Raw genomic sequence first — 21,825 nt, forward strand, 5'->3', positions numbered from 1 at the left:
GTAGGAAACCATCATCTTCCAGGAAGAAATGTGGTCAGAAAAACATCCTGAATGATGGTGATCAGTGATCAGTAAAAGGTTTGGTGGAACCAGATGGAAGACAAACAGCAGTAGAACTCAGGACCATGTTTAGTAGTGAAAGTTAGAACTTTTCCACATGAACAATGTGAAGAAACTCAAGGGACTGAACAGCTGTGTAGTCAGAAGAAAACCACTAATCAGTGAGGATAATTGGAGAAAAAGGCTTCAGGTTGCTAGGGAGCATAAAGACTGGACTCTGGAGCCATGGAAGAAGGTCATGTGGTCTGATGAGTCCAGATCTACCTTGGTCCAGAGTGATGGAGCATCAGGGTAAGAAGAGAGGAGGATGAAGGGAAGCAGCATCATGTCTAGTGCTGCTGTACAAGCCTGTGGGGGCAGTCTATGATCTGGTGTTGCTGCAGTGGGTCAGGTCTAAGCTCAGATCATCTCCACCTGCTTTCTACAACATGACGATGAGTTCACTGGACTCCAACGGCCTCCACAGCCACCAGATCTCAGTCCAGTAGAGCAGCTTTGGGATGTGGTGGAACGGGAGATTCTCATCATGGATGCAGCCGACAAACCTGCAGCAACTGTGTGATGCTGTCATGTCAATATGGAGAAAACCTCTGAGGAAGGTTTCCACCACCTGCTTCATCTATCACACCAGGATTAAAAAGGTCCGACCCGATACTAGAAGGTGGACCTGATGAAGAGGACGACCTGGTACTAGAAGGTGGACCTGATGAAGAGGACGACCCGGTACTAGAAGATGGACCTGATGAAGAGGACGACCTGGTACTAGAAGGTGGACCTGATGAAGAGGACGACACTTAGTTTCAGCATAGAAGGTTTTATTTTTTTGTATAATCAATGTGAATATTTGTTGTTTTTCTTTCCTTCTGCCACCACCAAAAGGCTGCTTTGCTTTGGATAATTAAAATTAAGGTACAGTAAAGTCACACATTCAGATAGCTATCAGAAATGTGTTTTTTAAAAAAAGTGTTCAAGACTTTGCTTGTGTTCTAAGATGTACATGCAGAGAAATGTACACTATCGCCCCCCTGTGGTCACAGATTCTGATGAATCAGCGATTTTGGTGAAACACCTATCGTTGTAAAAGTGTTTTGGTAAACTTGTAAAAGTGTTGCAGTCGATGTAAAGTTGCTTTGTTGGTGGTAGAAGTTTTTCAGCAATGTGTTCAGAACTTTGTAAAATGTTATGCACATGTAAGTTTGCATCAGTGATTGTAAAAGTGTTTTGGCATTTTACTTTTGTTTTGTAAATGTAAATATGGTTTCTATGATGTAAATGTGCATTGTTAATATGTAAAACTGTTGCAGTCAATGTAAATGTGTATTGCAAAAATGTAAAAGTGTTTCACTCGATGTAATATTGTTTTGCACCTCCCAGCCACCGTACAAATGGCTAAAATGCATTAAATACCAAATTCAGCTCACATTCTTGGTTAAAACAATTATTTATATTTTATTAAAGATAAAGCAACTGAAAACTTATTAGAAACCGGATGTTTGTTCAGTGTGAAAACAGTTTCACATCCAAGTTATTTAAGATTTTTAGACAGCAAGCAAACTAAAATGACATTAATCCAACATAAACGATGGGAAAGCCTAAAAAGAGCCTTTACGAGACAAATGTAAACTGAATTATTGCTTGTGTAACTGTGGTTATTGCTCGGGTATTTTTGGTTCCTACCCACCCTTGTTTCAGGAGGGAAGATAGAAAACGACGGAATTATTCTCTGAGAAAGTTTCAGAGAGAGCGCGAGTCATTAAGCTGTTCCAGTCATAGATAATATAATAAAGGTCTTTATTATATTTATATATCTATGAAGAAGACTACTACTACTTTCGGTTAAGATCGAGGTGGAGCACGAGACAAGGTATTTCTGCAACATTGTGTGATGAGAAGTTGAAACTCCGACGTATCTGGATACTACTGTTGGTTTCTGTCCTCTGCTGACTCCAGCTCGCTGGGGAGAAACGACGGGGAGGAAGAAGGATCGGACAAAGACTCGTTTATCGAGGGGACCCTCGTGGGGAAGGAAGGTGAGAATTTACATACATTGTTGTGTTTAATTTAATCGGTAAACGGTCATATTACCGGGAATTGTGTGGTTGTGATGTTTGGTGCTTAGTGAGGTTAAAGTTGTTGGTGCAACGAAGTTGTGGCTCTGTGGGGTTAATCAGGCCCGTCGTCACGTCGCCTTAAGAATAAAGACGAATTTATACTCGCGTGTATGGCAAGCTAAAAGGGGTAAACCAGCCTATTGGTGCTTCTCTAATCAAACGCCGTTAAAAACACCGTTTTATGTGGCCCAAACAACGTAAAATACACGAGGCTGAAGTTAGCTTCCGATTCCACTGAATTTAGAGCAATCTAGACCACATTAGACAGCTCTTCATAAAAACTACAGCAGTTAGACTTCAAACGTGGACTGAAATATCCTAAACAACAGCTAGATAAATTAAAACATAGTTTATGAAACCTTTATTTTATTTGTGAAAATGGAAATAATTCTCGTTAAGAAGAATAAACTACAACACTTAGTCTTTAAATCTTTTCGTTGTAAGCCGTGTGTAGATCCCTTAAAATGCAATATTTTGTGTTTCAGCTTTTCTGATCTTTTGTGGATGAACCTGAAATTGTTAAAATTGTGGGGAAAGGGTCAATAATGGATGGTATAATCCATATAATGGTATATAACAATGGTGGTGTATAACAAAAATACATTCTTATGCCTTCAAACAGGAAAATTAAATGTAATCATGTAAATCATGTAAATTGTATAAACTTTATTTGTGTGAAGTTCGTATTGGATATGCTGAGGAACAGAAACGCGTAATGAACCCAGTTTGTACTGGATCACCAGTCAGACGAGGCCCAGCTCGCCACGTCCACACCCGGGATTTCTGTCCTGGATTTGATCAGGAAATCCTCAAATTCTGCGATTTTTGTGTAGAGTCATACTGAAAATGCATTTTTAACACAGACCAGTGGAAAATATTAGTATTTATTTTATGTAGTTTTTCTTTTTTATCATGACGCCTCTCCTGACCGACGTCACTGCTGTCAGTTGTTGATTCACCGTCCTCATTTATTTCTGTCTCCTCTTGTTATAAATCTGTTTACATAAAGCAGCTGATTTGTCTCTGTATGTACTGGCCCTGCTCAGTTTATTAATAACCCAATAATCAATATGCATCATCTTTGTGATTATCGTGTGTGTGTGTGTGTGTGTGTGTGTGTGTGTGTGGGGCAATCTTACCAGCAAAGCGAACCTGCAGCAGGTGGAAATAAAGAACCAGAACATGTCTCAGAGTTGGAGGTATCTTTGAAGAAATGTTTGTTCTGTTGAACTGTAGATACCAAGACAACGTCAGAGACCACTGCTACTGGTGGTCCTCCCCCTGAAAACCCGTGGGTCTGGTGGTCTGAATGTCCTTTGAATGAAGCGTGCGCCCTCTGCAGGGACATTAATAAAAGGCCAAGTCATGGTAACCAAAGAGGAACTCTGTCTTTCTCCGTCCATCTCTTTAGACCAGCTTTCTCTTTCTCTCTTTAGACGCCCTCGGCCTGTATGGACGGGGCTCAGCTGATCCCAGTTTTACTGTTAGCCAACCAGAGGCAGTGGAGGTCGGGGTTCCTGAACCTGGGTAGGGAGGTTAATAAGGTATTAATTATTTTTAATATATACCATGTTCTTTTTCATTTAATTTCATGTTCAGTACGTATATAGTTGTGTTTCTTTAGTTAAACTGGCACTGATAGATTTATTGATTATTCAAGACAAAGTAGTGATATGATAAGGGTTTTTTTTTATTTTATTTTATTTATTTTTTTTACTTTTATACCAGTATGGGTGGCGGGAGTGCAGCATTCTACCAGGTGGAACTTTCTTTAGGGCAGGGGTGTCCAACTCCGGTCCTCGAGGGCCGGTGTCCTGCAGGTTTTCATTTTTTCTCTGATCTAACACACCTGAATAAAATCAAATGGATCTAACAGCTTCTTGTCAACTTCTTCACAATAACCCATCAATTTCAGTCGGTGTGTTAGATCAGGGAAACGATGAAAACCTGCAGGATACTGGCCCTCGAGGACCGGAGTTTGACACCCCTGCTTTAGGGAGCCTGTATCAGACCTTTGAGACACAGCTAAGCTAAGCTTGAACGTTAGCCTGCCCCCGAGCAGGCTAGTTCTGCTGCATCAGTTACCATGGTTACTCAGCTGGCATTCAACTAAGCCACGTCGATGAAACGAAACTCTCTAATTAATGAGATAGACTTGTCAAGATAAGCCACACAATGACTGTAGAATATTGTAGAAGTCCGGCTTTTCCTTAATCCAGCTTCGTCAAATAACCCCAGTGAGATATGTAATAAAATTAGATCCGATTTTAAGAATTTGATCTTCATTAAAATCCTTGAGAATATAACTCCTAACTGGCTTCGGGAAACATTCTTTAAAGAGAAGAATCCTCAGTATTTTACATTTAACCTGGCAAAATTTAATTCCCTCAGTCTGTAGAGATCTCATAACTGGAGAAGTGTTTGAATATAACGTTTATTCCTTGACAAGAGATCGAATCGAGATTGGGACATGTTTCCCAATTTATTCAAAATGGTTTTTGGAACAGCCAATACTACACGCAGCGCAAAAGCTTTTGAGATCTAAAAAATTCCCGACTGAGTCCATCAAATGATCCACCGACCAGATACCCTTGGAGTACCACTCTTTCTCAAATAATGATTTCCTCTTGTAAAAAATGTCTCTGTTGTTCCATATGGGTATGTTTTGTGGAATAAAATTGTGTTTTGTATAAAAGCTTCCAATACAATAACACTTATTAATGGAACGCTGCTAGTTTGACTGGTAGAGTGTTATAGCTAAAATCACATCATAGTTTTCTCCTCTCTTACTCCTTTTCCCCCTTTTTATTCCTGACCCTGAAGAATTCCTTTTTGCGACACTGTTTTGGATTAAAGAAATTTCTATTCTTCATCTCTTTCTTTCCAGCTACCTGCCTCAGTCACGTACCTGTTGGCGCTCAGATAGGTTTGCCCAAACCTGATTGTTCAGGTTGGATACGAACACTGTGTCTCCCTCTTCCACAGTCAGATGTACCTCTTTTGGAGAAATGGTAGTATCTGTCCGCGTACGGGGCTTTTTTCTGAAGACACATAGTGTTGAACTTTGATGAGGTTGATGAAGTCTTCTTCTCTCCTAAAATCCCCCCCAGTCAGCCGAGCAAGCCTGTATGAAAAAGAATAAAGAACACATAGATCTCTGTTCGAAATATTCTTTTTTTCTTAACAAAACGCTTAACATATGCGTTCCCTACATTAGCACATAGTCTATAGTGAGCTCTTTGTAGTAAGTCAAGACAATCAATTCACTGATGCAGTGTAATACTGTTCTTTGAATTAAATTTTGTGTGTACTGGTATTTTTTGTGTCTAAGCTCGTCTTTCTATCTCTGCCTGTCCCTTTCCATATTATTTGTCAGCTGCTGATCCAAGCTGGCTGCTTGAATTGCAGGGTACTGCTCTGAATTTCTCCAGCATTAGATACCGAGTTTCAGCGCATTCTTACATCAAGGATGAGTCTGTGTCGAGGTAAATCTGAGTAAAATACAAACAAATCAGAACATTAAGTTTAAGTCATTTCGGAGATGCTTTTCATACCAGGAGACAAACAGTTGTATTTAAAATTGGATTCAAATACTATAGAACTACGTTGCAGAGCTCATCAGTAAAAATAGGTCATTACATTCTTCTGTAATCTGTACGAACATCTTGTATCTTGCGTGGAAGTTCTTGCTTCTCTTAGAGAACCACCTTCGCCATCAAGCCCCTCTTCATCCACACAACAGTGGTTCAGACCTTAGCCACCCACTGACTCACTGAATTTAAGGAGTACAGACTTTGTGCTGCAAGATTAACCCTTATGCACACCTATGACCATTTATGTGTTTTTGCATTTTAATTTCTAGCATATTTAACATTTCCCCTCGCTGATTTTAAAGATGAGGGATGGGATGCAGAAAATTGCATTTTTTTCACGATCTTAATTTTATTTTTAGGCTATTGTAAACAACATTATGCTGTAACATGGCTCAGTGGGTAGAGTGGTCGTCTTGTAACCCAAGAGTTGCAGGTTCGATCCCGGCCCGTCGAACTCATGTTGAGGTTGATGAAGTCTTCTACTCTCCTAAAATCTCCCCCAGTCAGCCGAGCAAACCTGTATGAAAAAGAATAAAGAACACATAGATCTCTGTTCGAAATATTCTTTTTTTTTTTCTTAACAAAACGCTTAACATATGCGTTCCCTACATTAGCACATAGTCTATAGTGAGCTCTTTGTAGTAAGTCAAGACAATCAATTCACTGATGCAGTGTAATACCGTTCTTTGAATTCAAATTTTGTGTGTACCGAACCCCTACTTGCTCCTGATTGGTCATGGTTAACGCCTTGCATGGCAGCTTCCGCCATCAGTGTGTGAATGTGTGTGTGTGAATGGGTGAATGTGACGTATATGTAAAGCGCTTTGGATAAAAGCGCTATATAAGTACAGACGATTTACCATTATTGTAAATACTCCCCATTTGGACCCTAAGCACAAAAATGTGTATATTGAATTGCATTACAGTGTGACAAAATGCACAATATTGCAGGAAGCTTTCAAGTGGCAACTTTTACATATTATCCATTTCATGTGTATTTTTTTCCCGAACGTTCAAGCAGCACCACATTTTTATTTTAAAATATGTAAAATGCACATCTGAATGCATTCCCCTGCACTGCTTTGAAATGAACAAAACACAGGACCCTTTGCAGCTCATCAAAGTTATGTGTTGACGTGAAAACAATCCTCATCTTTGTTTACACAGCTGCATCTGCAGCACAGTTTATAAGAGCAAGTTGGAGAATAGCATTTAATTTCCTACCTGACACCATGAAGAAAACGTTACACGGTAGCAGAGGCCCAGGACATCATGCAGTCCCAAACAGATTTGACTGAGCACACCGGTGGAATCTCAGATAAAATCACCGAGAGCAACACTCACTCCACCAAGTTGAGGTCTACCTTCCAGCGGCTGACGAGGCGTCCACCAGCTCCAGTGACTCCACAAATGGTGGTGAAGAAGCCACGGAAGACCGTCTTGGAGGTGTAAAAGTGGTAAAATCCAGTGGTCACCCACAAATTCCAACTGCGGTCAAGCCAGCCACCTGTAGCGTATCCGTGGTCAAACCAGCTGCCACCTTATTTTGTGGCGCTCGAGTGGAATCCTCCCGGTACAGGTGATCTTCAAACCAGGATGAGGACTTCTGCGTGGATGAGCAGTTAGTTCCATATAAAGGGCATGGCAGTTTTATGCAGTACATGCCAGTGAAACCAGCCAGGTATGGCCTGAAAATGTGGGTAGCCTGTGACGTAAAAACATCTTACTGCATTTGAGTTTGTACACCGGCCGATCAGCTGGTGCTCCGGCCCAGGAAAAAATGAAAAAGATGGCTGCTGGGTTGTGTTGTGCTGGAGAATACAGAAGGCCTGACAAGAGTAACAGTCACAAGTGGCAAGTTTTTCACTCCATTTGCTCCGGCAGAGGAGCTGCTGAAAACATATTACCATGGTTGGCTCTAGCAGAAGAATTGTGCAACACAACTGCAACAACTGCAGAAAACCTCTTTGCAAGAAACATTACTTCACAGTTTGGAGCTCCTGTCTCCTCTGAACTGTTCTTGATATGTTGTTGTTGTTATTGTTAAATTAATTTCCAGATATTGTTCATGGTCTATTTTCTGTTAGCCTTCATGGTGTTATAATTATAATGGCTTGACTTGTTACATGGACTGTAGGTGAAGCTCTTTATTACAGCACACACATAAAATTAGATGTTTGATAAGTGTGAGGTCTGATGAGGGTTTAAAAAAAAACAAAACAAAAATAGACAATAAAATAATTCATTTAGTGTAACTTGATTTTATGCGCATATTTCTGTGCAGAAGGGTGCAAAACAGGAGTATTTGACACTGAGCAAAAACTAATAATGCGTATAAATTCATTTCTAAGCTAATCTTTAACTTCCGCAATCATCATAGCATAAATTATCCAGTTATCATAAAATATGTTGAAAATGTGTTAATTTTTGTGTTATTAGACCATAAAATGGAGGTGCGCCATGACCAAAGCTCGACAGTGTAGACGGTAAAAAGGTTAAAAATTCATTAATCATTGATATGGATGATTTGAATTGATCCTGGTTTGAAGAATAAAAAAGTAAAAAAGAAATATAAATGAAATATTTTATATAACTTTTTACATGCACATTTATGTGTGTTAGGGTGCAAAAGGGGATTTTTTTTTCAAAGGGGTGCATAAGGGTTAAGTGTGTGGGCAACACAGCGCAGTTTACCTAATTGCAGGCGCTTTATAGTCACATCCATAATGGCAGCATTATCTGCAGTGATTGCTACTATTTTTTCAGAAACTCTGACAGAACACCACTGATTTTCTCTGCCACAACACAACCCATCTGTGCTTTGTACACAGCTTTTGTTTTTAGCACTTTTTGCTGCATTTTGCCCTCCACTATTTAGTGTGCTGTGCTACTCCAGCCATCACATGAGAGTGCAACAGATCAGATGTCACTGAGCCCTGTAATTTGTTGTAGAAACATTGCCAAGAGTCTGGAATGAGTAAAAGTATATAAAGTTTATTACAAGAGAAGTATTGAATACAGAATTACTTGCAAGTTGAGAGCAGTCTTCTGAACCCTGAAGCAGGAAGACAATGCAGCCTAGGCGGAGTAGTCGAATGCAGATCCACTGAGCTTTCAACACAGATCCCATTGAAGACAAATTGATGAAATAAAGGAAGAGACAAAAGGTTTTATACCTTTCTGTTGACAACTGGAGGTCATCCTTACCAGATAAGGCTGAGACAAAGCAGAGCCTGTCTCCCCTCAGGCCTCAGAGCTTGGGCACATAAATCTGAAGACTGGCGTAGACTAAAGTCGTAAACAACCTATGATATCTTTAAGGAGTTAAGCTATATCCTAGATGTGCGTCAGACAGTACCTAAGGAAAGATGAGGGTCACCATGTTCTGTCAATGCATCTACACATGGTCAAATGGAGAAATTAACAGAATTTTTTGTTTGTTTTTCAGTGTTATCTGCAGATGCCAACAACTGTTGGTGGTAGAAGAAGGGGTTCCCTGCCAATGTGGTCTTGACAAGCAGGATGTGGAGCATCTCTCCATAAAACAGGAACCACAGGATCTATGGCCCAATCAGGATAAGTGATTGAAGTTGGAATGACGACAGGGCACATAGGGCAGGTGTAAACAGTGACGTGGAGTGTAACACTGCCAGAAAATCCCTCAGCTGCTCTGAATGTGGTGAAGAGTTTCACCACCAACGATCTCTCTAGAGACATTTAACTAAGAAGCCTTTATTTAAACCATACAAGATGTTTTAAAGTGATGCAAAATGTAAACTTGCAGGAAAGTGTTGACACATGTAAAAACTGTTAAATTTAATGTTTATGTCAACATCAAAAATCTGGTAAAATGACTGAATGTGGACAAAGATTTAGTCAAAAGACAAACTTAAACCTACACATGAGAATCCACACAGGAGACAAACCATTCAGCTGTGATGAATGTGGACAAAGATTTAGTCAAAAGACAAACTTAGACCGACACATGAGAATCCACACAGGAGAAAAACCATTCAGCTGTGATGAATGTGGAACAAGATTTATTGGAAAGGGGGAGTTAAACCAGCACATGAGAATCCACACAGGAGACAAACCATTCAGCTGTGATGAATGTGGACAAAGATTTAGTCAAAAGACAAACTTAAACCGACACATGAGAATCCACACAGGAGACAAGCCATTCAGCTGTGATGAGTGTGGACAAAGGTTTAGTCACAAGTCAAGCTTAAACCAACACATGAGAATCCACACAGGAGACAAACCATTCATCTGTGATGAGTGTGTACGAAGATTTAGTCGCAAGACACACTTAAACCAACACATGAGACTTCATACAGGAGACAAACCATTCAGCTGTGATGAATGTGGACAAAGATTTGTTAGAAAGGGGGACTTAAACACACACATAAGAATCCACACAGGAGAAAAACCATTCAGCTGTAATGAGTGTGGACAAAGATTTAGTCACAAGTCACACTTAAACAGACACATGAGAATCCACACAGGAGACAAACCATTCAGCTGTGATGAATGTGGACAAAGATTTAGTCAAAAGACAAACTTAAACAGACACATGAGAATCCACACAGGAGAAAAACCATTCAGCTGTGATGAATGTGGAACAAGATTTATTGGAAAGGGGGAGTTAAACCAGCACATGAGAATCCACACAGGAGACAAACCATTCAGCTGTGATGAATGTGGACAAAGATTTAGTCAAAAGACAAACTTAAACAAACACATGAGAATCCACACAGGAGACAAACCATTCAGCTGTGATGAGTGTGGACAAAGATTTAGTCACAAGTCAAGCTTTTAAACCAACACATGCGAATCCACACAGGAGACAAACCATTCAGCTGTGATGAGTGTGGACGAAGATTTAGTCGCAAGGCACACTTAAACCAACACATGAGAGCTCACACACGAGACAAACCATTCAGCTGTGATGAATGTGGACAAAGATTTGCTGGAAAGGGGGACTTAAACAGACACATGAGAATCCACACAGGAGACAAACCGTTCAGCTGTGATGAGTGTGGACAAAGATTTAGTCACAAGACACACTTAAACCAACACATGAGAATTCACACAGGAGACAAACCATTTAGCTGTGATGAATGTGGACAAAGATTTAGTCACAAGACAAGCTTAAATGAACACATGAGAATCCACACAGGAGAAAAACCATTCAGCTGTGATGAGTGTGGACAAAGATTTAGTCGCAAGACAGGCTTAAATGAACACATGAGAATCCACACAGGAGACAAACCATTCATCTGTGAGGAATGTGGACAACGATTTAGTCAACAGACACACTTAAACAGACACATGAGAATCCACACAGGAGACAAACCATTCATCTGTGAGGAATGTGGACAAAGATTTAGTCAAAAGACGAGCTTAAACCAACACATGAGAATCCACACAGGACAGAGACCGTTTCCTTGTGAGGTTTGTGGTGAATTATTTAGATGGCATGTCTCTTTAAAAGGACACATGCGTGTCCACACAAAATAGAAACGACGCAAAGTGCAAAATTTTGCTACTTATCTGTAAACAATGTTGTTTACAGTGTAAATATGAGCTGGTTAGAGGAACTTCAAGGGGGTATTCTACGGTGGTGATAGACTGTGGTGTCTCTTCAGTACCCACCGTTGACCTTTACTTGAACATTACCTGGTCATGTCTAGGGCAAAATGTGCCTCATCAGATTTTGTTGTCTTTTTTTAGTAGTTGAAATCTGTTGTTCATTCATTCATTGCCCATTGGTACCTTCACAAATTTGTCCATATTTTGCTAGCAGCTAAGATCCTAATCTCGATGAGCTCGCAAAACAGGTGAAGAGTTGTTATGATGCAAAAACACAAATTAATAACTTAGATCCTTACAAGCTGAATGATGAATGATGTTCAGGTTTAGGTGTTTCCACCTGTTCAGTCTCAGACATCTGTGTTTATCTGATGTTTGGACGTTCTGTCAAGAATTTAAAAATTACTGATGATTAAATGCTCCTGCAGCCATTTTACAAAGGGAAGGAAGAGGACAGAGTCTAGAAATATTCGCCTGCAACAACATCGCCTCTCGCCTGACTAACTTGGTTAGGCTGTAGCCCCACAAACAGGTAAAGAAAATGGATGGCAGTATGGGCGATAAAATGTGTTGTTGTTCACCTGAGGGTTGTATTTACTTATAAGCCTGGTACACACATAACAATATTTGGGCTATTTTTGTCCTGATTTTGCCTCTTCCCAACCTTGGACAGCAAATGCCCGATCATTGTGAGATTTCCCTGTCCAGTCATAATATGGTCTGTGGTGTGTTACGAGCCGATTTGTCCCGATAATCTGCTCTGATATGGGTCATAGCCACAGTTGGGAACATTGAACATGTTTAATATTTCAGTGCCGATTTCTGAAGAACGCCGACGACTCGTGCATTGTGACTGTGTGGGGGGTGACGTGGCACGGAATGTGGCCAATCAGAGCGAGCTGGCTGGGGAGCAAGGAAGTAAACAAAGTCCGTGTTCACGCCGTCTCCAGTCTGATATTTTTTTAGTTCTGCCTTTTTCTGTTAACAATGTTCCCAAGACCTCCATCATTCCCCCGTCCTATATATCCCCTTCTTTCCGCTTTCTTTCCGATTGTTTACCATGTTTCTTCTTCTTTGCTTTGTGCCAGTTGTTGCCATGCTTCTTTTCTACGTTTTTTGCTGTTGTTGATATGGTTTCTTCTTCTACTTTTTTTTGCTGGCTGTTGTTGTGGTTTCTTCTATGTTTTTGCCAGTTGTTGGTATGGTACTTCTTCTACATTTTTTGCCGGTTGTTGATATGGTTATTTCTTCTAAGTTTTTTTTACTGTGTTTGAATGTGGTTCTTCTATGTTTTTTGCCAGTTGTTGGTATGGTACTTCTTCTACATTTTTTGCCGGTTGTTGAATATGGTTTCTTCTTCTACGTTTTTTTGCTGGTTGTTGATGTGGTTCTCTACGTTTTTTGCAGTTGTTGATGTAGTTCTTCTACATTTTTTGCTGGTTGTTGATATGGTTCTTCTTCTACGTTTTTTGCCAGTTGTTGGTATGGTGGTACTTCTACATTTTTGCCGGTTGTTGATATGGTTCTTCATCTACGTTTTTTTGCGGTTGTTTATATGTTTCTTCTTCTACGTTTTTTGCTGGTTGTTGATGTGGTTCTTCTACGTTTTTTGCCAGTTAGTGATATGATTTTTCTCCAACGTTTTTTGCCGGTTGTTGGTATGGGTTCTTCTTTACATTTTTGCCGGTTGTTGATGTGGTTCTTCTAACGTTTTTTGGCAGTTGTTGCTATGGTTCTTCTTCTACGTTTTTTGGCCAGTTGTTGGTATGGTTCTTCTTTTAACTTTTTGCCGGTTGTTGATAGTGGTTCTTCTCTTACATTTTTGCGGTTGTTGGTATGGTTTCTCTACATTTTTTGGCCTGTTGTTGATATGGTTCTTCTTCTACGTTTCAACGTTTGCCCAGCTTCGGAGGACTAGATTGTAGATGAGTTGCTGGAGCAACATTGTCATGTGTGTGTTCTGCCATTACGTTTTCGAAGCATACAACACACAGTACGATCAGATAAAAACTTTCCTAAGATTAAACAAATCGTTGTGTGTACCAGGCTTTAGAGACCTATTGAGGACCAGACATTTCTTCACTATAATCTGATACATAAAAATGTATTATTTAAGGGGGTCATGTTTTCTTTCTTTCATTTTCCTCCATTTTAGCTTCCACATAAGATTTATAACTTTAGGTGTTGGTTCTTTATTTTTAATTTTTTTATAATATATCCAGAAACACATTACTTCTTTTCTTTAACTTCTAAATCATTAAAATTTTGTATAACTTAATGGAAAACATAATGCTTGGATGTCAGAATTTGACTGCAGTGTTTAGATCATTCTCCCTGTAATAGTAGCCACGAGCAGAGTGGTATTCCATGTGTGTTAACTGTATTCATGTGTTCGAGAATGTCCTAACGTCATATATCTCAATAAAGATCTCAGAATTTTCTGAGATCTGACTGACTGTTAATGTTCCCTGACTCGTTCTTATATGAAAGTAATCAGAAATTTAGGTCCCTCCTGACACACAGAGACAAACTAGAAGCCTTTTGGATATGGGGCTTCCCATGAATCTTAAATGTTCTTTTATTATTATTTTAAAAATATGTTTTTCCTTATAACAGGAACAGAGAAACGTGAAAATAGGTTGATAGAGGAGATTAGAGAAAAGATAGAGAAAGGAAAACAAAACTAAAGGGTAGAAAAACAACCACAACAACTGCAATCAAGCTAAACAGATAAACTAAACCGCCTGGAATGAAACAGTAAACATCCCGAAGTCTTCTAAAGCCCTGTTTCCATCATCTGGTCCAGACACATTTCCAACACCAGAACTGGGGCGGGTACCCTAATATCCGACCCATTCTACTTTTTTTTACCCTTCTGTTGGGGTACCAATCTAACTGACCTGACACGAAAGGGTGGAGTTTTACACACTGCACTTGCAATCTGTTGATCAGTTGAGGAAAACCTGGCAAAAACAACAAAGTGGGAATGGCTTCTTGTTTAGAGCAACATATTTTCTTTGTTGATTAAATCTCCATTTGAATTACAAAGCACTGCTAGGAAGAAAAAACACAAACTGTTGGATGATCACCAATCTCCTCCTTTGTTTCTGTGTGGTGTTTTGATTCTACTCTAGTTAAGGTGCTGCGATGGCTCAACGTAGCTTAATGCATCTACAACTATCCAACTGATATTTTACCTCTTAGTAAAGGTTATGGTTGGCTTTGGAAATGCAGCGAGGTCAGTTTCCAAACATGTCCACACCCTAACCAGTCCAACCCGACCTGCACCCATTGGTAGAAATCAGCCTTACGAGAACACAACAGACAATTTATAGGGGCACCTGTGAGAAGAAAAACTGCAAAAACCAGGAACTGCAACGAACACAAGTATATGTGTGGGTGTCAGCATGTGTCTGTATGTAGGTGTGTGTACTAAGCATTAGGGGTGAGTTGTGTTGAGTGCTTATGTAAATGCAACCGCACTACCTCCAAGGATCAGAGGCAGACTGAGAGGGCCCAAGCCTCGGTCAACCAGCAGCCACCACAGAACAGAACTGAGACAGACCACTGCAGCAATGGTGGACAGTTCCCCAACACCAGGGCCCAGGCTTCACCACCCAGCCCATGCTGGGGCAGCCCCAGGTCACAGAGTTTGCGCAGTGTGGGGTGTGCAGTAATATTACACTTTAACCATGTTGCAAGGTCTTCACATGCCTGAAGCAAAGACTTCTGAAAAGGTTTGCAAAAACATAAAGCATGTAAATAATCATTGAGGGTGTTATTAATGCTGTGTGAGCAGATGTTTGATGGTGTTTGAACACTCTATGTCCTGGGGGATGCCCAGTTGGCTGCGTCTGGGTGGGAGGTGATGGGAGTGGCTGGGGATGGAGGTGGAAACCGGATTTGGAGCTCACTGTCCTGTGGTTCGCCAGGGATGTCTCTCACGGAGCATGGTGGGAGGGAGGGGGAGGTGCTGGGGAGTGAGATTGGGAAGTTCGTATGCTGTATGTGTGTTTATACTGTTTTTTTTTTTTTGTTTGTTTTTGTTTTTAACCTGCCCTGTCCAGCATCATAGCAAACATAATGATAATCTGGTTGCTGTATCATAATGAACAAATTTGCTCTGCCAAGGGGAGGCCTATAGGTAGGGCTCCTCTTGATAATCTGATTTATTTATTTATTTATTTATTTACTTTGAATCATGGAATCTATGTAATGTAATGTCTAGAATCCACAATCATTTCTCTAGATGCAGAAAAAGCCTTCGACAGGGTAAACTGGAAGTTTCTATTTGCAACACTAGACAAATTTGGGTTTGGATCTGCTTTCATAGAGTGGATTAAAATATTATATAATAACCCAAATGCATGTGTGAAAACCAACGATCAAACTTCTCCAAGCTTCCGCTTACAGAGAGGCACCAGACAGGGCTGTCCACTCTCCCCCTCACTTTTTGCCATTTTCATAGAGCCGTTAGCAGCTGCTATTAGACAAAATATAGAAATTAAAGGAATCCAGGGCAAAAATATAGAACATAAAATAAGTCTTTATGCAGATGATGTATTACTCTTCCTTCAGAACTCACAAACATCACTCTCTGAGACAATCACAGTTATTAATAAGTTCTCATCAATATCTGATTATTCTATTAACTGGTCTAAGACTACAGCCATGTCCATCAACTGTGACCTACAAAACATCCCTAATATCAAAATACAGACAGGAAACATTAGATATTTAGGTATAAATATTTCCCCCAGATTATCAGATTTAACAAAATTAAACTATGTTCAGCTACTAAAAACAATAGAAGATGATCTCTTACGGTGGAGGCGCTTACCCATCTCACTAATGGGGAGAGTTGCCACCATTAAGATGATGATTCTACCTAAAGTTAATTATTTATTTTCAATGATACCCACTAAACCCTCCACCAGTTGGTTTAAATCTCTGGACTCTTTCATATCCAAGTTTCTTTGGAAAAACAAGCCGTCACGTATCAGTCTTAAAACCTTACAGCAGAATAAAGATAGAGGAGGACTGGATCTACCAAACTTTAATCACTACTTTATAGCTAACAGGCTGCAGTACATCTCAAAGTGGCTCAAACCCAGTTATCTGGATGAGCCGTGGCTAGATGGGGAGCAGGCTTTGTGTGAGGACTTAGTCATCTCTGACCTGCCGTTCATCAGCTCAACCATTAAACCATATAAGTGCTTTAAAAGCCTTAACATCCGTTTTTCCTTAATGGCTTGGTGGGAATTCTGTAAGATAACCAGATCTTCCCTCTTTCCATGTAGACTTACACCCATCTGGAACAACCCTGACATCCTGCAGAACAAAAAGATGATAAACTTCACTCAATGGAAGACTAAAGGAATACAACAGTTAGGACAGATAATAGAAAATGGAAACTTTGTATCTTTCAACACAATTGTCTCACAGTATGGAATCAACAGCAATAAATTCTTAGAGTACCACCAACTAAAATCAATTATATGTAAGAAGTATACCCCTGTACAGTTAGACTTGCAGCTTCCTGTCAGAATAGCAGAATTCTTGAATCTTAATACTCCAAAATTATTATCAAAAATATATAGATTACTTGCAAAGCTAGAAGACAGGATATCTCTCCCAACTTCAAAATGGGAAGATGATTTATCTAATAACTTTGATCAGAAAAGATGGTCACAAATATGTTTAAACACGTTTAAAATGACTCAGAATTCAAATATACAACTAATACAATTCAAAATTCTCCATAGAACTCATTATACAGGACACAGGATGTTCAGGATGGGCCTTTCACCATCAGATATCTGCCCACACTGCTCTGAGAACACTTCTGATAGCTACATCCATGCGCTGTGGTCCTGCACACCTGTCCAAAGGTTCTGGATTAAGGTGTGTGAAGATCTCTCAAAATGGTTTAAAACCAGTTTTTCTGCAAACCCCACACTTTGCCTACTGGGCGACCTGGGTGACACTAACATAGGAATACACTCCATAAACTTGGTCCTCGCAGTCTTATGCATCGCAAAGAAAACTATTCTTGTGAACTGGAAAGATAAGAATAATTTGTCTATCCAGCAGTTTAGAAATCTCCTGTTAGATCACATCAGCATTGAGACAATGTCTGCCTCCTCCAGGAACCAATCAGATGTCTTTCATTCCCTCTGGTCCCCTGTGACTGGCTACATCACCTAATGTAGGTGGAGGACTGCGGCTTCGCTGGGATGGGGGTGGATATGGGTGGGGGGTCCCTGGTGGCTTCGGATCTCCGGTTGTCTCCTGGGTGGGGATCTCGGCTGCTCCGCTGCTGGGTCGGCTGGGGGTTCCGGTCTGGGCGGGTGGCATTGGGTGGGCCCCGGGGTGGGGCTGTATGTATGTGAGTGCGTGTGTAGTGGTGTATGTGTATGGAGGGGTATGAGAGTGTGTGTGTATGTGGGCACCGGTGTGTGTGTTTATAGGTATGTGCGTGAAGTGTGTGTGTGGAGGTATGTGCACGTATTGAGGTGTTGGTGTATAGAGGTGTGTGAGAGGGTGTGTGAGTGGCTGGGGGGGAAAAGAAAAAAAAAAAAAAAAGTGTGTGTGCGTTTGCAGGGGGTTAGGACGTGTCCTCTGGGGGGCGCCCTGGCCGGGTGTTGGGGGCGTGGGCCTGGGGTTCCCTTCCTTTGCCTCGCCCCCCTCCCACTCAGAAAGAGGAAAGTGGCCCCTTGGGCTGGTGGCTGGCCCCTGGGGGGGTTCGTGGCGTGCCTGGGTTGGGGTGCCTGCTCCGGGCCTGTGACGCCCTTCGGGGCCGGCGGGGGACGGGGGCGCCCTAAGCCACTGGCGGGTCGTCTTCCAGGGGGGAGGCTTACTCCCCTCTGGACCTACATCTCCTGACCCCTCCCCTCCCCCACTCTTCACTACATACACAGGTAGGGCTGTGGGAGGTGTGCTTGTTGCGCTGGGCGGGGCAGGGGGGTCATCATAGTGGCCCCGTTGCTTCGCCGAGCGGCAGCATGCCTCCCAGCTTTTAATTCCACTTAGTCACTGAGCACAAATAACATTTGCAACATACAAACACGTTTTGGGGGGTGGAACATGCGAGGTCAGGTGGGTGGGACTGCTCAGGTGGCCCCACCCCCTCCTCAATGCAGTTACTGCCCCCCAATTTTAACCCTCTTTTTTTAATTGCAAACAGCACATAATATATTCCATCACTAGTGGGGGAGGGATGGTGTTTGTGTGTGTGTGTGTTGGGGGGGGGGGGGGAGAGTGGTGTGGGTGTGGGGGGATGGGTGGTGGAGGGATGGTGTGTGGGAGGGTGGGGTGTGTGGAGGTGGATGCGTGGTGTGTGGGAGGGGGGGTGGTGTGGGTGTGGGAGGATGAATGGTGGAGGGATGATGTATGTGTGGGAGGATGGGGTATGTGTGGGAGAATGTATGGTGCAGGGATGGGGGAGTGTGTGGGAGGATGGATGGTGGAAGGATGGTGTGTGTGCGGGAGGATGGATGGTGTATGGGAGGGAGGATGGTGTGTGTGTGGGGGAGTGGTGTATGTTTGGGAGAGTGGGTGATGGAGGGGTGGTGTGTGTGTGTGGGAGGATGGGGTACGTGAAGGTGGATGTTTGGTGTAGGAGAGGGAGGACGGTGTATGTGTAGGAGAATGATGTATGTGTGGGAGGATGGGTAGTGGAAGGATGGTGTGTGTGTGTGTGTGTGTGGGAGGTGTGAAGGTGGATGAATGGTGTATGAGAGGGAGGATGGTGTATGTGTGGGAGGATTAGTGGTGGAGGGATGATGTGTGTGTGGGAGGATGGGGTAGGTGTGGGAGAGTGTATGGTGGAAGGATGGTGAGTGTGTGGGAGGAAGGATGGTGTGAGTGTGGAAGGATGGATGGTGGAAGGATGGTGTGTGTGTGTGGGAGGACAGAGTATGTGAGGGTTGAATGGTGTATGCATGGGAGGATGAATGGAGGAGTGGAAGGAGAGTGTGTGTGTGTTTGTGTGTGTGTGTGTTGGTCTGGGGGGGGGGCAGGACTGGTTCTCGGGGTGTGCGGCTGGGCGCTGGGGTGTGGGGCTGGCCTCTGGTGGTGGCCGTCTGGGCGGGCCGGGTCCCCCCGGGTGGCGTGCTGGCCCTCGGCCTGTGGGGGAGGGGGGTGTCCCTGCGCTCCTGGGCCCGGGCCCTCTGCCCCGTCTGTCCCGGGCGGCCGGTGCCCGGGGGGGTCGGGGACTGCTGGCCTCGGCCCGCCGGGGCCGGTGCCCTGTGTCCGCGGGGCGGCTCCTGCTGGGGTCTCCTGCTGCTGCCTTCCTGGGCGGGCGAGTGGTCGTCTCTGTGGACCGGTCGGGGTCTGTTGCCTGCGGGGGGGCTGGTGGCCTGGGTCTCGGGACCGCTGGCCTGACTCTGGCCTCTGTTCAAGTGAGGTGGCATCTGCATGATCACTCTGCATGGTCACTCCTTCCTGAACGTCTCCACACAGTCTTTGCGTCGCCGTGTGGCCGAGTTTTCCAACACATCCACACAGGTTTCTCTGCGCGTGTTCTTGAATACAGCAGTTTCACTTATATCTATTATCATATTTTTTTTTCTTTTTTTTATTATTTCTGTTCTTATTATTATTATTACTCTTACTCTTATTATTATTATTGTTACTATTATCAACTAGTTGTGTAATGACCTACTGGCTAGGATGATCTTAGCTATATATGTTGTAAGTAGTATGGATTACATGGTCTTCTGTATGATGTTTCAAGTCCCCACCCGCACTCCCCACACCCTTTCTGTCCCTTTCTCTCCCCTCCCTCTTCTCTCTACTTTCTTTTCTCTCTCTCTCTCTCTGTCCCCTCCGGTCGAGTCCAGCATTAAGAGTCTGATTTAATAAAGTTTTTCATGTCATCAAGAGGGACTTTATACATGTAGTATAAATCCCTGCTTGATAGAGTAAAATTGCCCAGCACCAGACGGCAGCCAGACAATCATTCTGTTTGCAACGATGCTGGACAAGACAGGTTTAAAAAAAAAAAAAAAAAAAAAAAAAAAAAAAAAAGGAATCTATGTAATGTTGCTGGATCTGACTGGACGGGACAGAAGAAAAAGGAAGACAGCAAAAAGAAGCCAAAGGTAAATGAAGAGGAGACAATAACACCACAGACAGAAGGCAACGACCCTTCAATCCAAACTTTCAACCAGGCAACAAACTGTTACACCTGTACATGAACACACCAGAAAATTTCCTACGGCTTTTACTGAAAAACGGAGCTGCTAGTCATTAAGACTTCTTAAATAACAAAATCAAAAAGACAAAAGTAGCACACTAACCAGATACAAACTCACAGGGAAAAAATAGAAATTGTCTCTTAGTTTATAAACTCACTAGACAACTCAATGACTGTGTCAGCATGCCGATTATGAGGTTTAAGGAGTGATCAGTGATGAAGAGTGGTGAGTGAGATGGTGCAAATGCGACCACACCTCTACGGAGGCTAGAGGCAGACCAGGGCAACCCAGTGACCCGGGCCCTCAGCAGCAGCCCTGGAGCACGAACCCAAGCACCCACCCTGGGAACCAGGGCACCATCGATTCACCCCACCTACTCCAATCTCCGTCTCATGGTGGGATGGTGATAGTGCCAAGCATCACAAAGACCAAAATCCTTCATGTACCTGTTTAACACTTTCTGTGGATTGCTAGACTTGATGACTTCCTGTGGTACTATGTTGGTCTGGTATAATATTATCTGAGTGATCATCTCTATGATCTGGATCTATGATTGTATTCTCAATGTCAACGTTTAACCTTCTGTTAATTAGAGTTGCTGCTCCTCTCTGCCTAGAATTATAGGAAGCTGAGTACACATGGGGAAACTGGGCTGTCGAAAGATCTATCGCTGAGATTGACAAATGAGTTCAAGGATCAGAGGCAGACCAAGAGGGCCCACAGAGCAGAACTGAGACAGCTCACTGCAGTAATGCCAATGCTTCCAGACAGGAGGCGGCAAAGAGAGGCTGCAGCCAGAGCATCCCCCACCCCCCAACCTGTTCCACATCTTCAAACCCATATCCCCAACTCCCACTCTCACCCCATATCCCCCGCTCCAGTGCAGGCCACCCCACCCACTGAAAGGAGGACAGTTCCCCAGCACCAGGGCCCAGGCTTCACTATCCAGGCCACGCTGGGGCAGCCCAGCCACCCGGTGAGGACCATGTGTGCTGAGTTCATTTCTATGTTGATTTCACCCAGGTCACCAAGTAGGCCCAGTGTGGAATGTGCAGTAATATTACACTTTAACCACGTTGAAAGGTCTTTACATACCTGAAGCAAAAGCTTCTAAAAAGGCGTGCAAGACCATAAAGTATGCAAATAATCATTGGGTGTGTTATTAGTGCAATGTGAGCAGATGTTTGATGGTGCTAAACCCATCTTGAACACTCTGTCCTTTATAGTGGCTTCTGCAGAGAATTTCGTATTGTACAAGGTCTAAATTTG

General features: G+C 42.6%; 3 protein-coding genes across 3 annotated transcripts in view; 2 read left to right on the forward strand and 1 right to left on the reverse strand.

Annotated features, from left to right (window-relative positions):
- Positions 1–21,825, reverse strand: part of LOC121641689 (E3 SUMO-protein ligase ZBED1-like) — a 631,274-nt gene that overhangs the window by 335,128 nt on the left and 274,321 nt on the right. The window lies entirely within an intron of this gene.
- Positions 1,726–10,583, forward strand: LOC121641679 (gastrula zinc finger protein XlCGF8.2DB-like). The gene is made up of 3 exons (XM_041987965.1): positions 1,726–1,924; positions 2,011–2,090; positions 9,213–10,583. The coding sequence occupies exon 3, from the start codon at positions 9,615–9,617 to the stop codon at positions 10,581–10,583; it is 969 nt and encodes a 322-aa protein (XP_041843899.1). The 5' UTR covers positions 1,726–1,924; positions 2,011–2,090; positions 9,213–9,614.
- LOC121641698 (gastrula zinc finger protein XlCGF8.2DB-like) overlaps positions 10,592–21,825 on the forward strand; it is a 54,550-nt gene continuing 43,316 nt past the window's right edge. Inside the window, exons 1-2 of the mRNA XM_041987988.1 lie at positions 10,592–10,657; positions 11,162–11,225. Coding sequence (XP_041843922.1) covers positions 10,592–10,657; positions 11,162–11,225 — 130 coding nt within the window. The remainder of the gene's footprint in view (positions 10,658–11,161; positions 11,226–21,825) is intronic.

The sequence above is a fragment of the Melanotaenia boesemani genome, chromosome 6, assembly GCF_017639745.1.
Source record: "Melanotaenia boesemani isolate fMelBoe1 chromosome 6, fMelBoe1.pri, whole genome shotgun sequence".
In the NCBI taxonomy this organism is placed as follows: Eukaryota; Metazoa; Chordata; class Actinopteri; order Atheriniformes; family Melanotaeniidae; genus Melanotaenia; species Melanotaenia boesemani.

What these genes read in the sequence shown, in the direction of transcription:
- LOC121641679 (XM_041987965.1), top strand. Translation starts at nt 9,615, where the DNA reads ATGACTGAATGTGGACAAAGATTTAGTCAAAAGACAAACTTAAACCTA.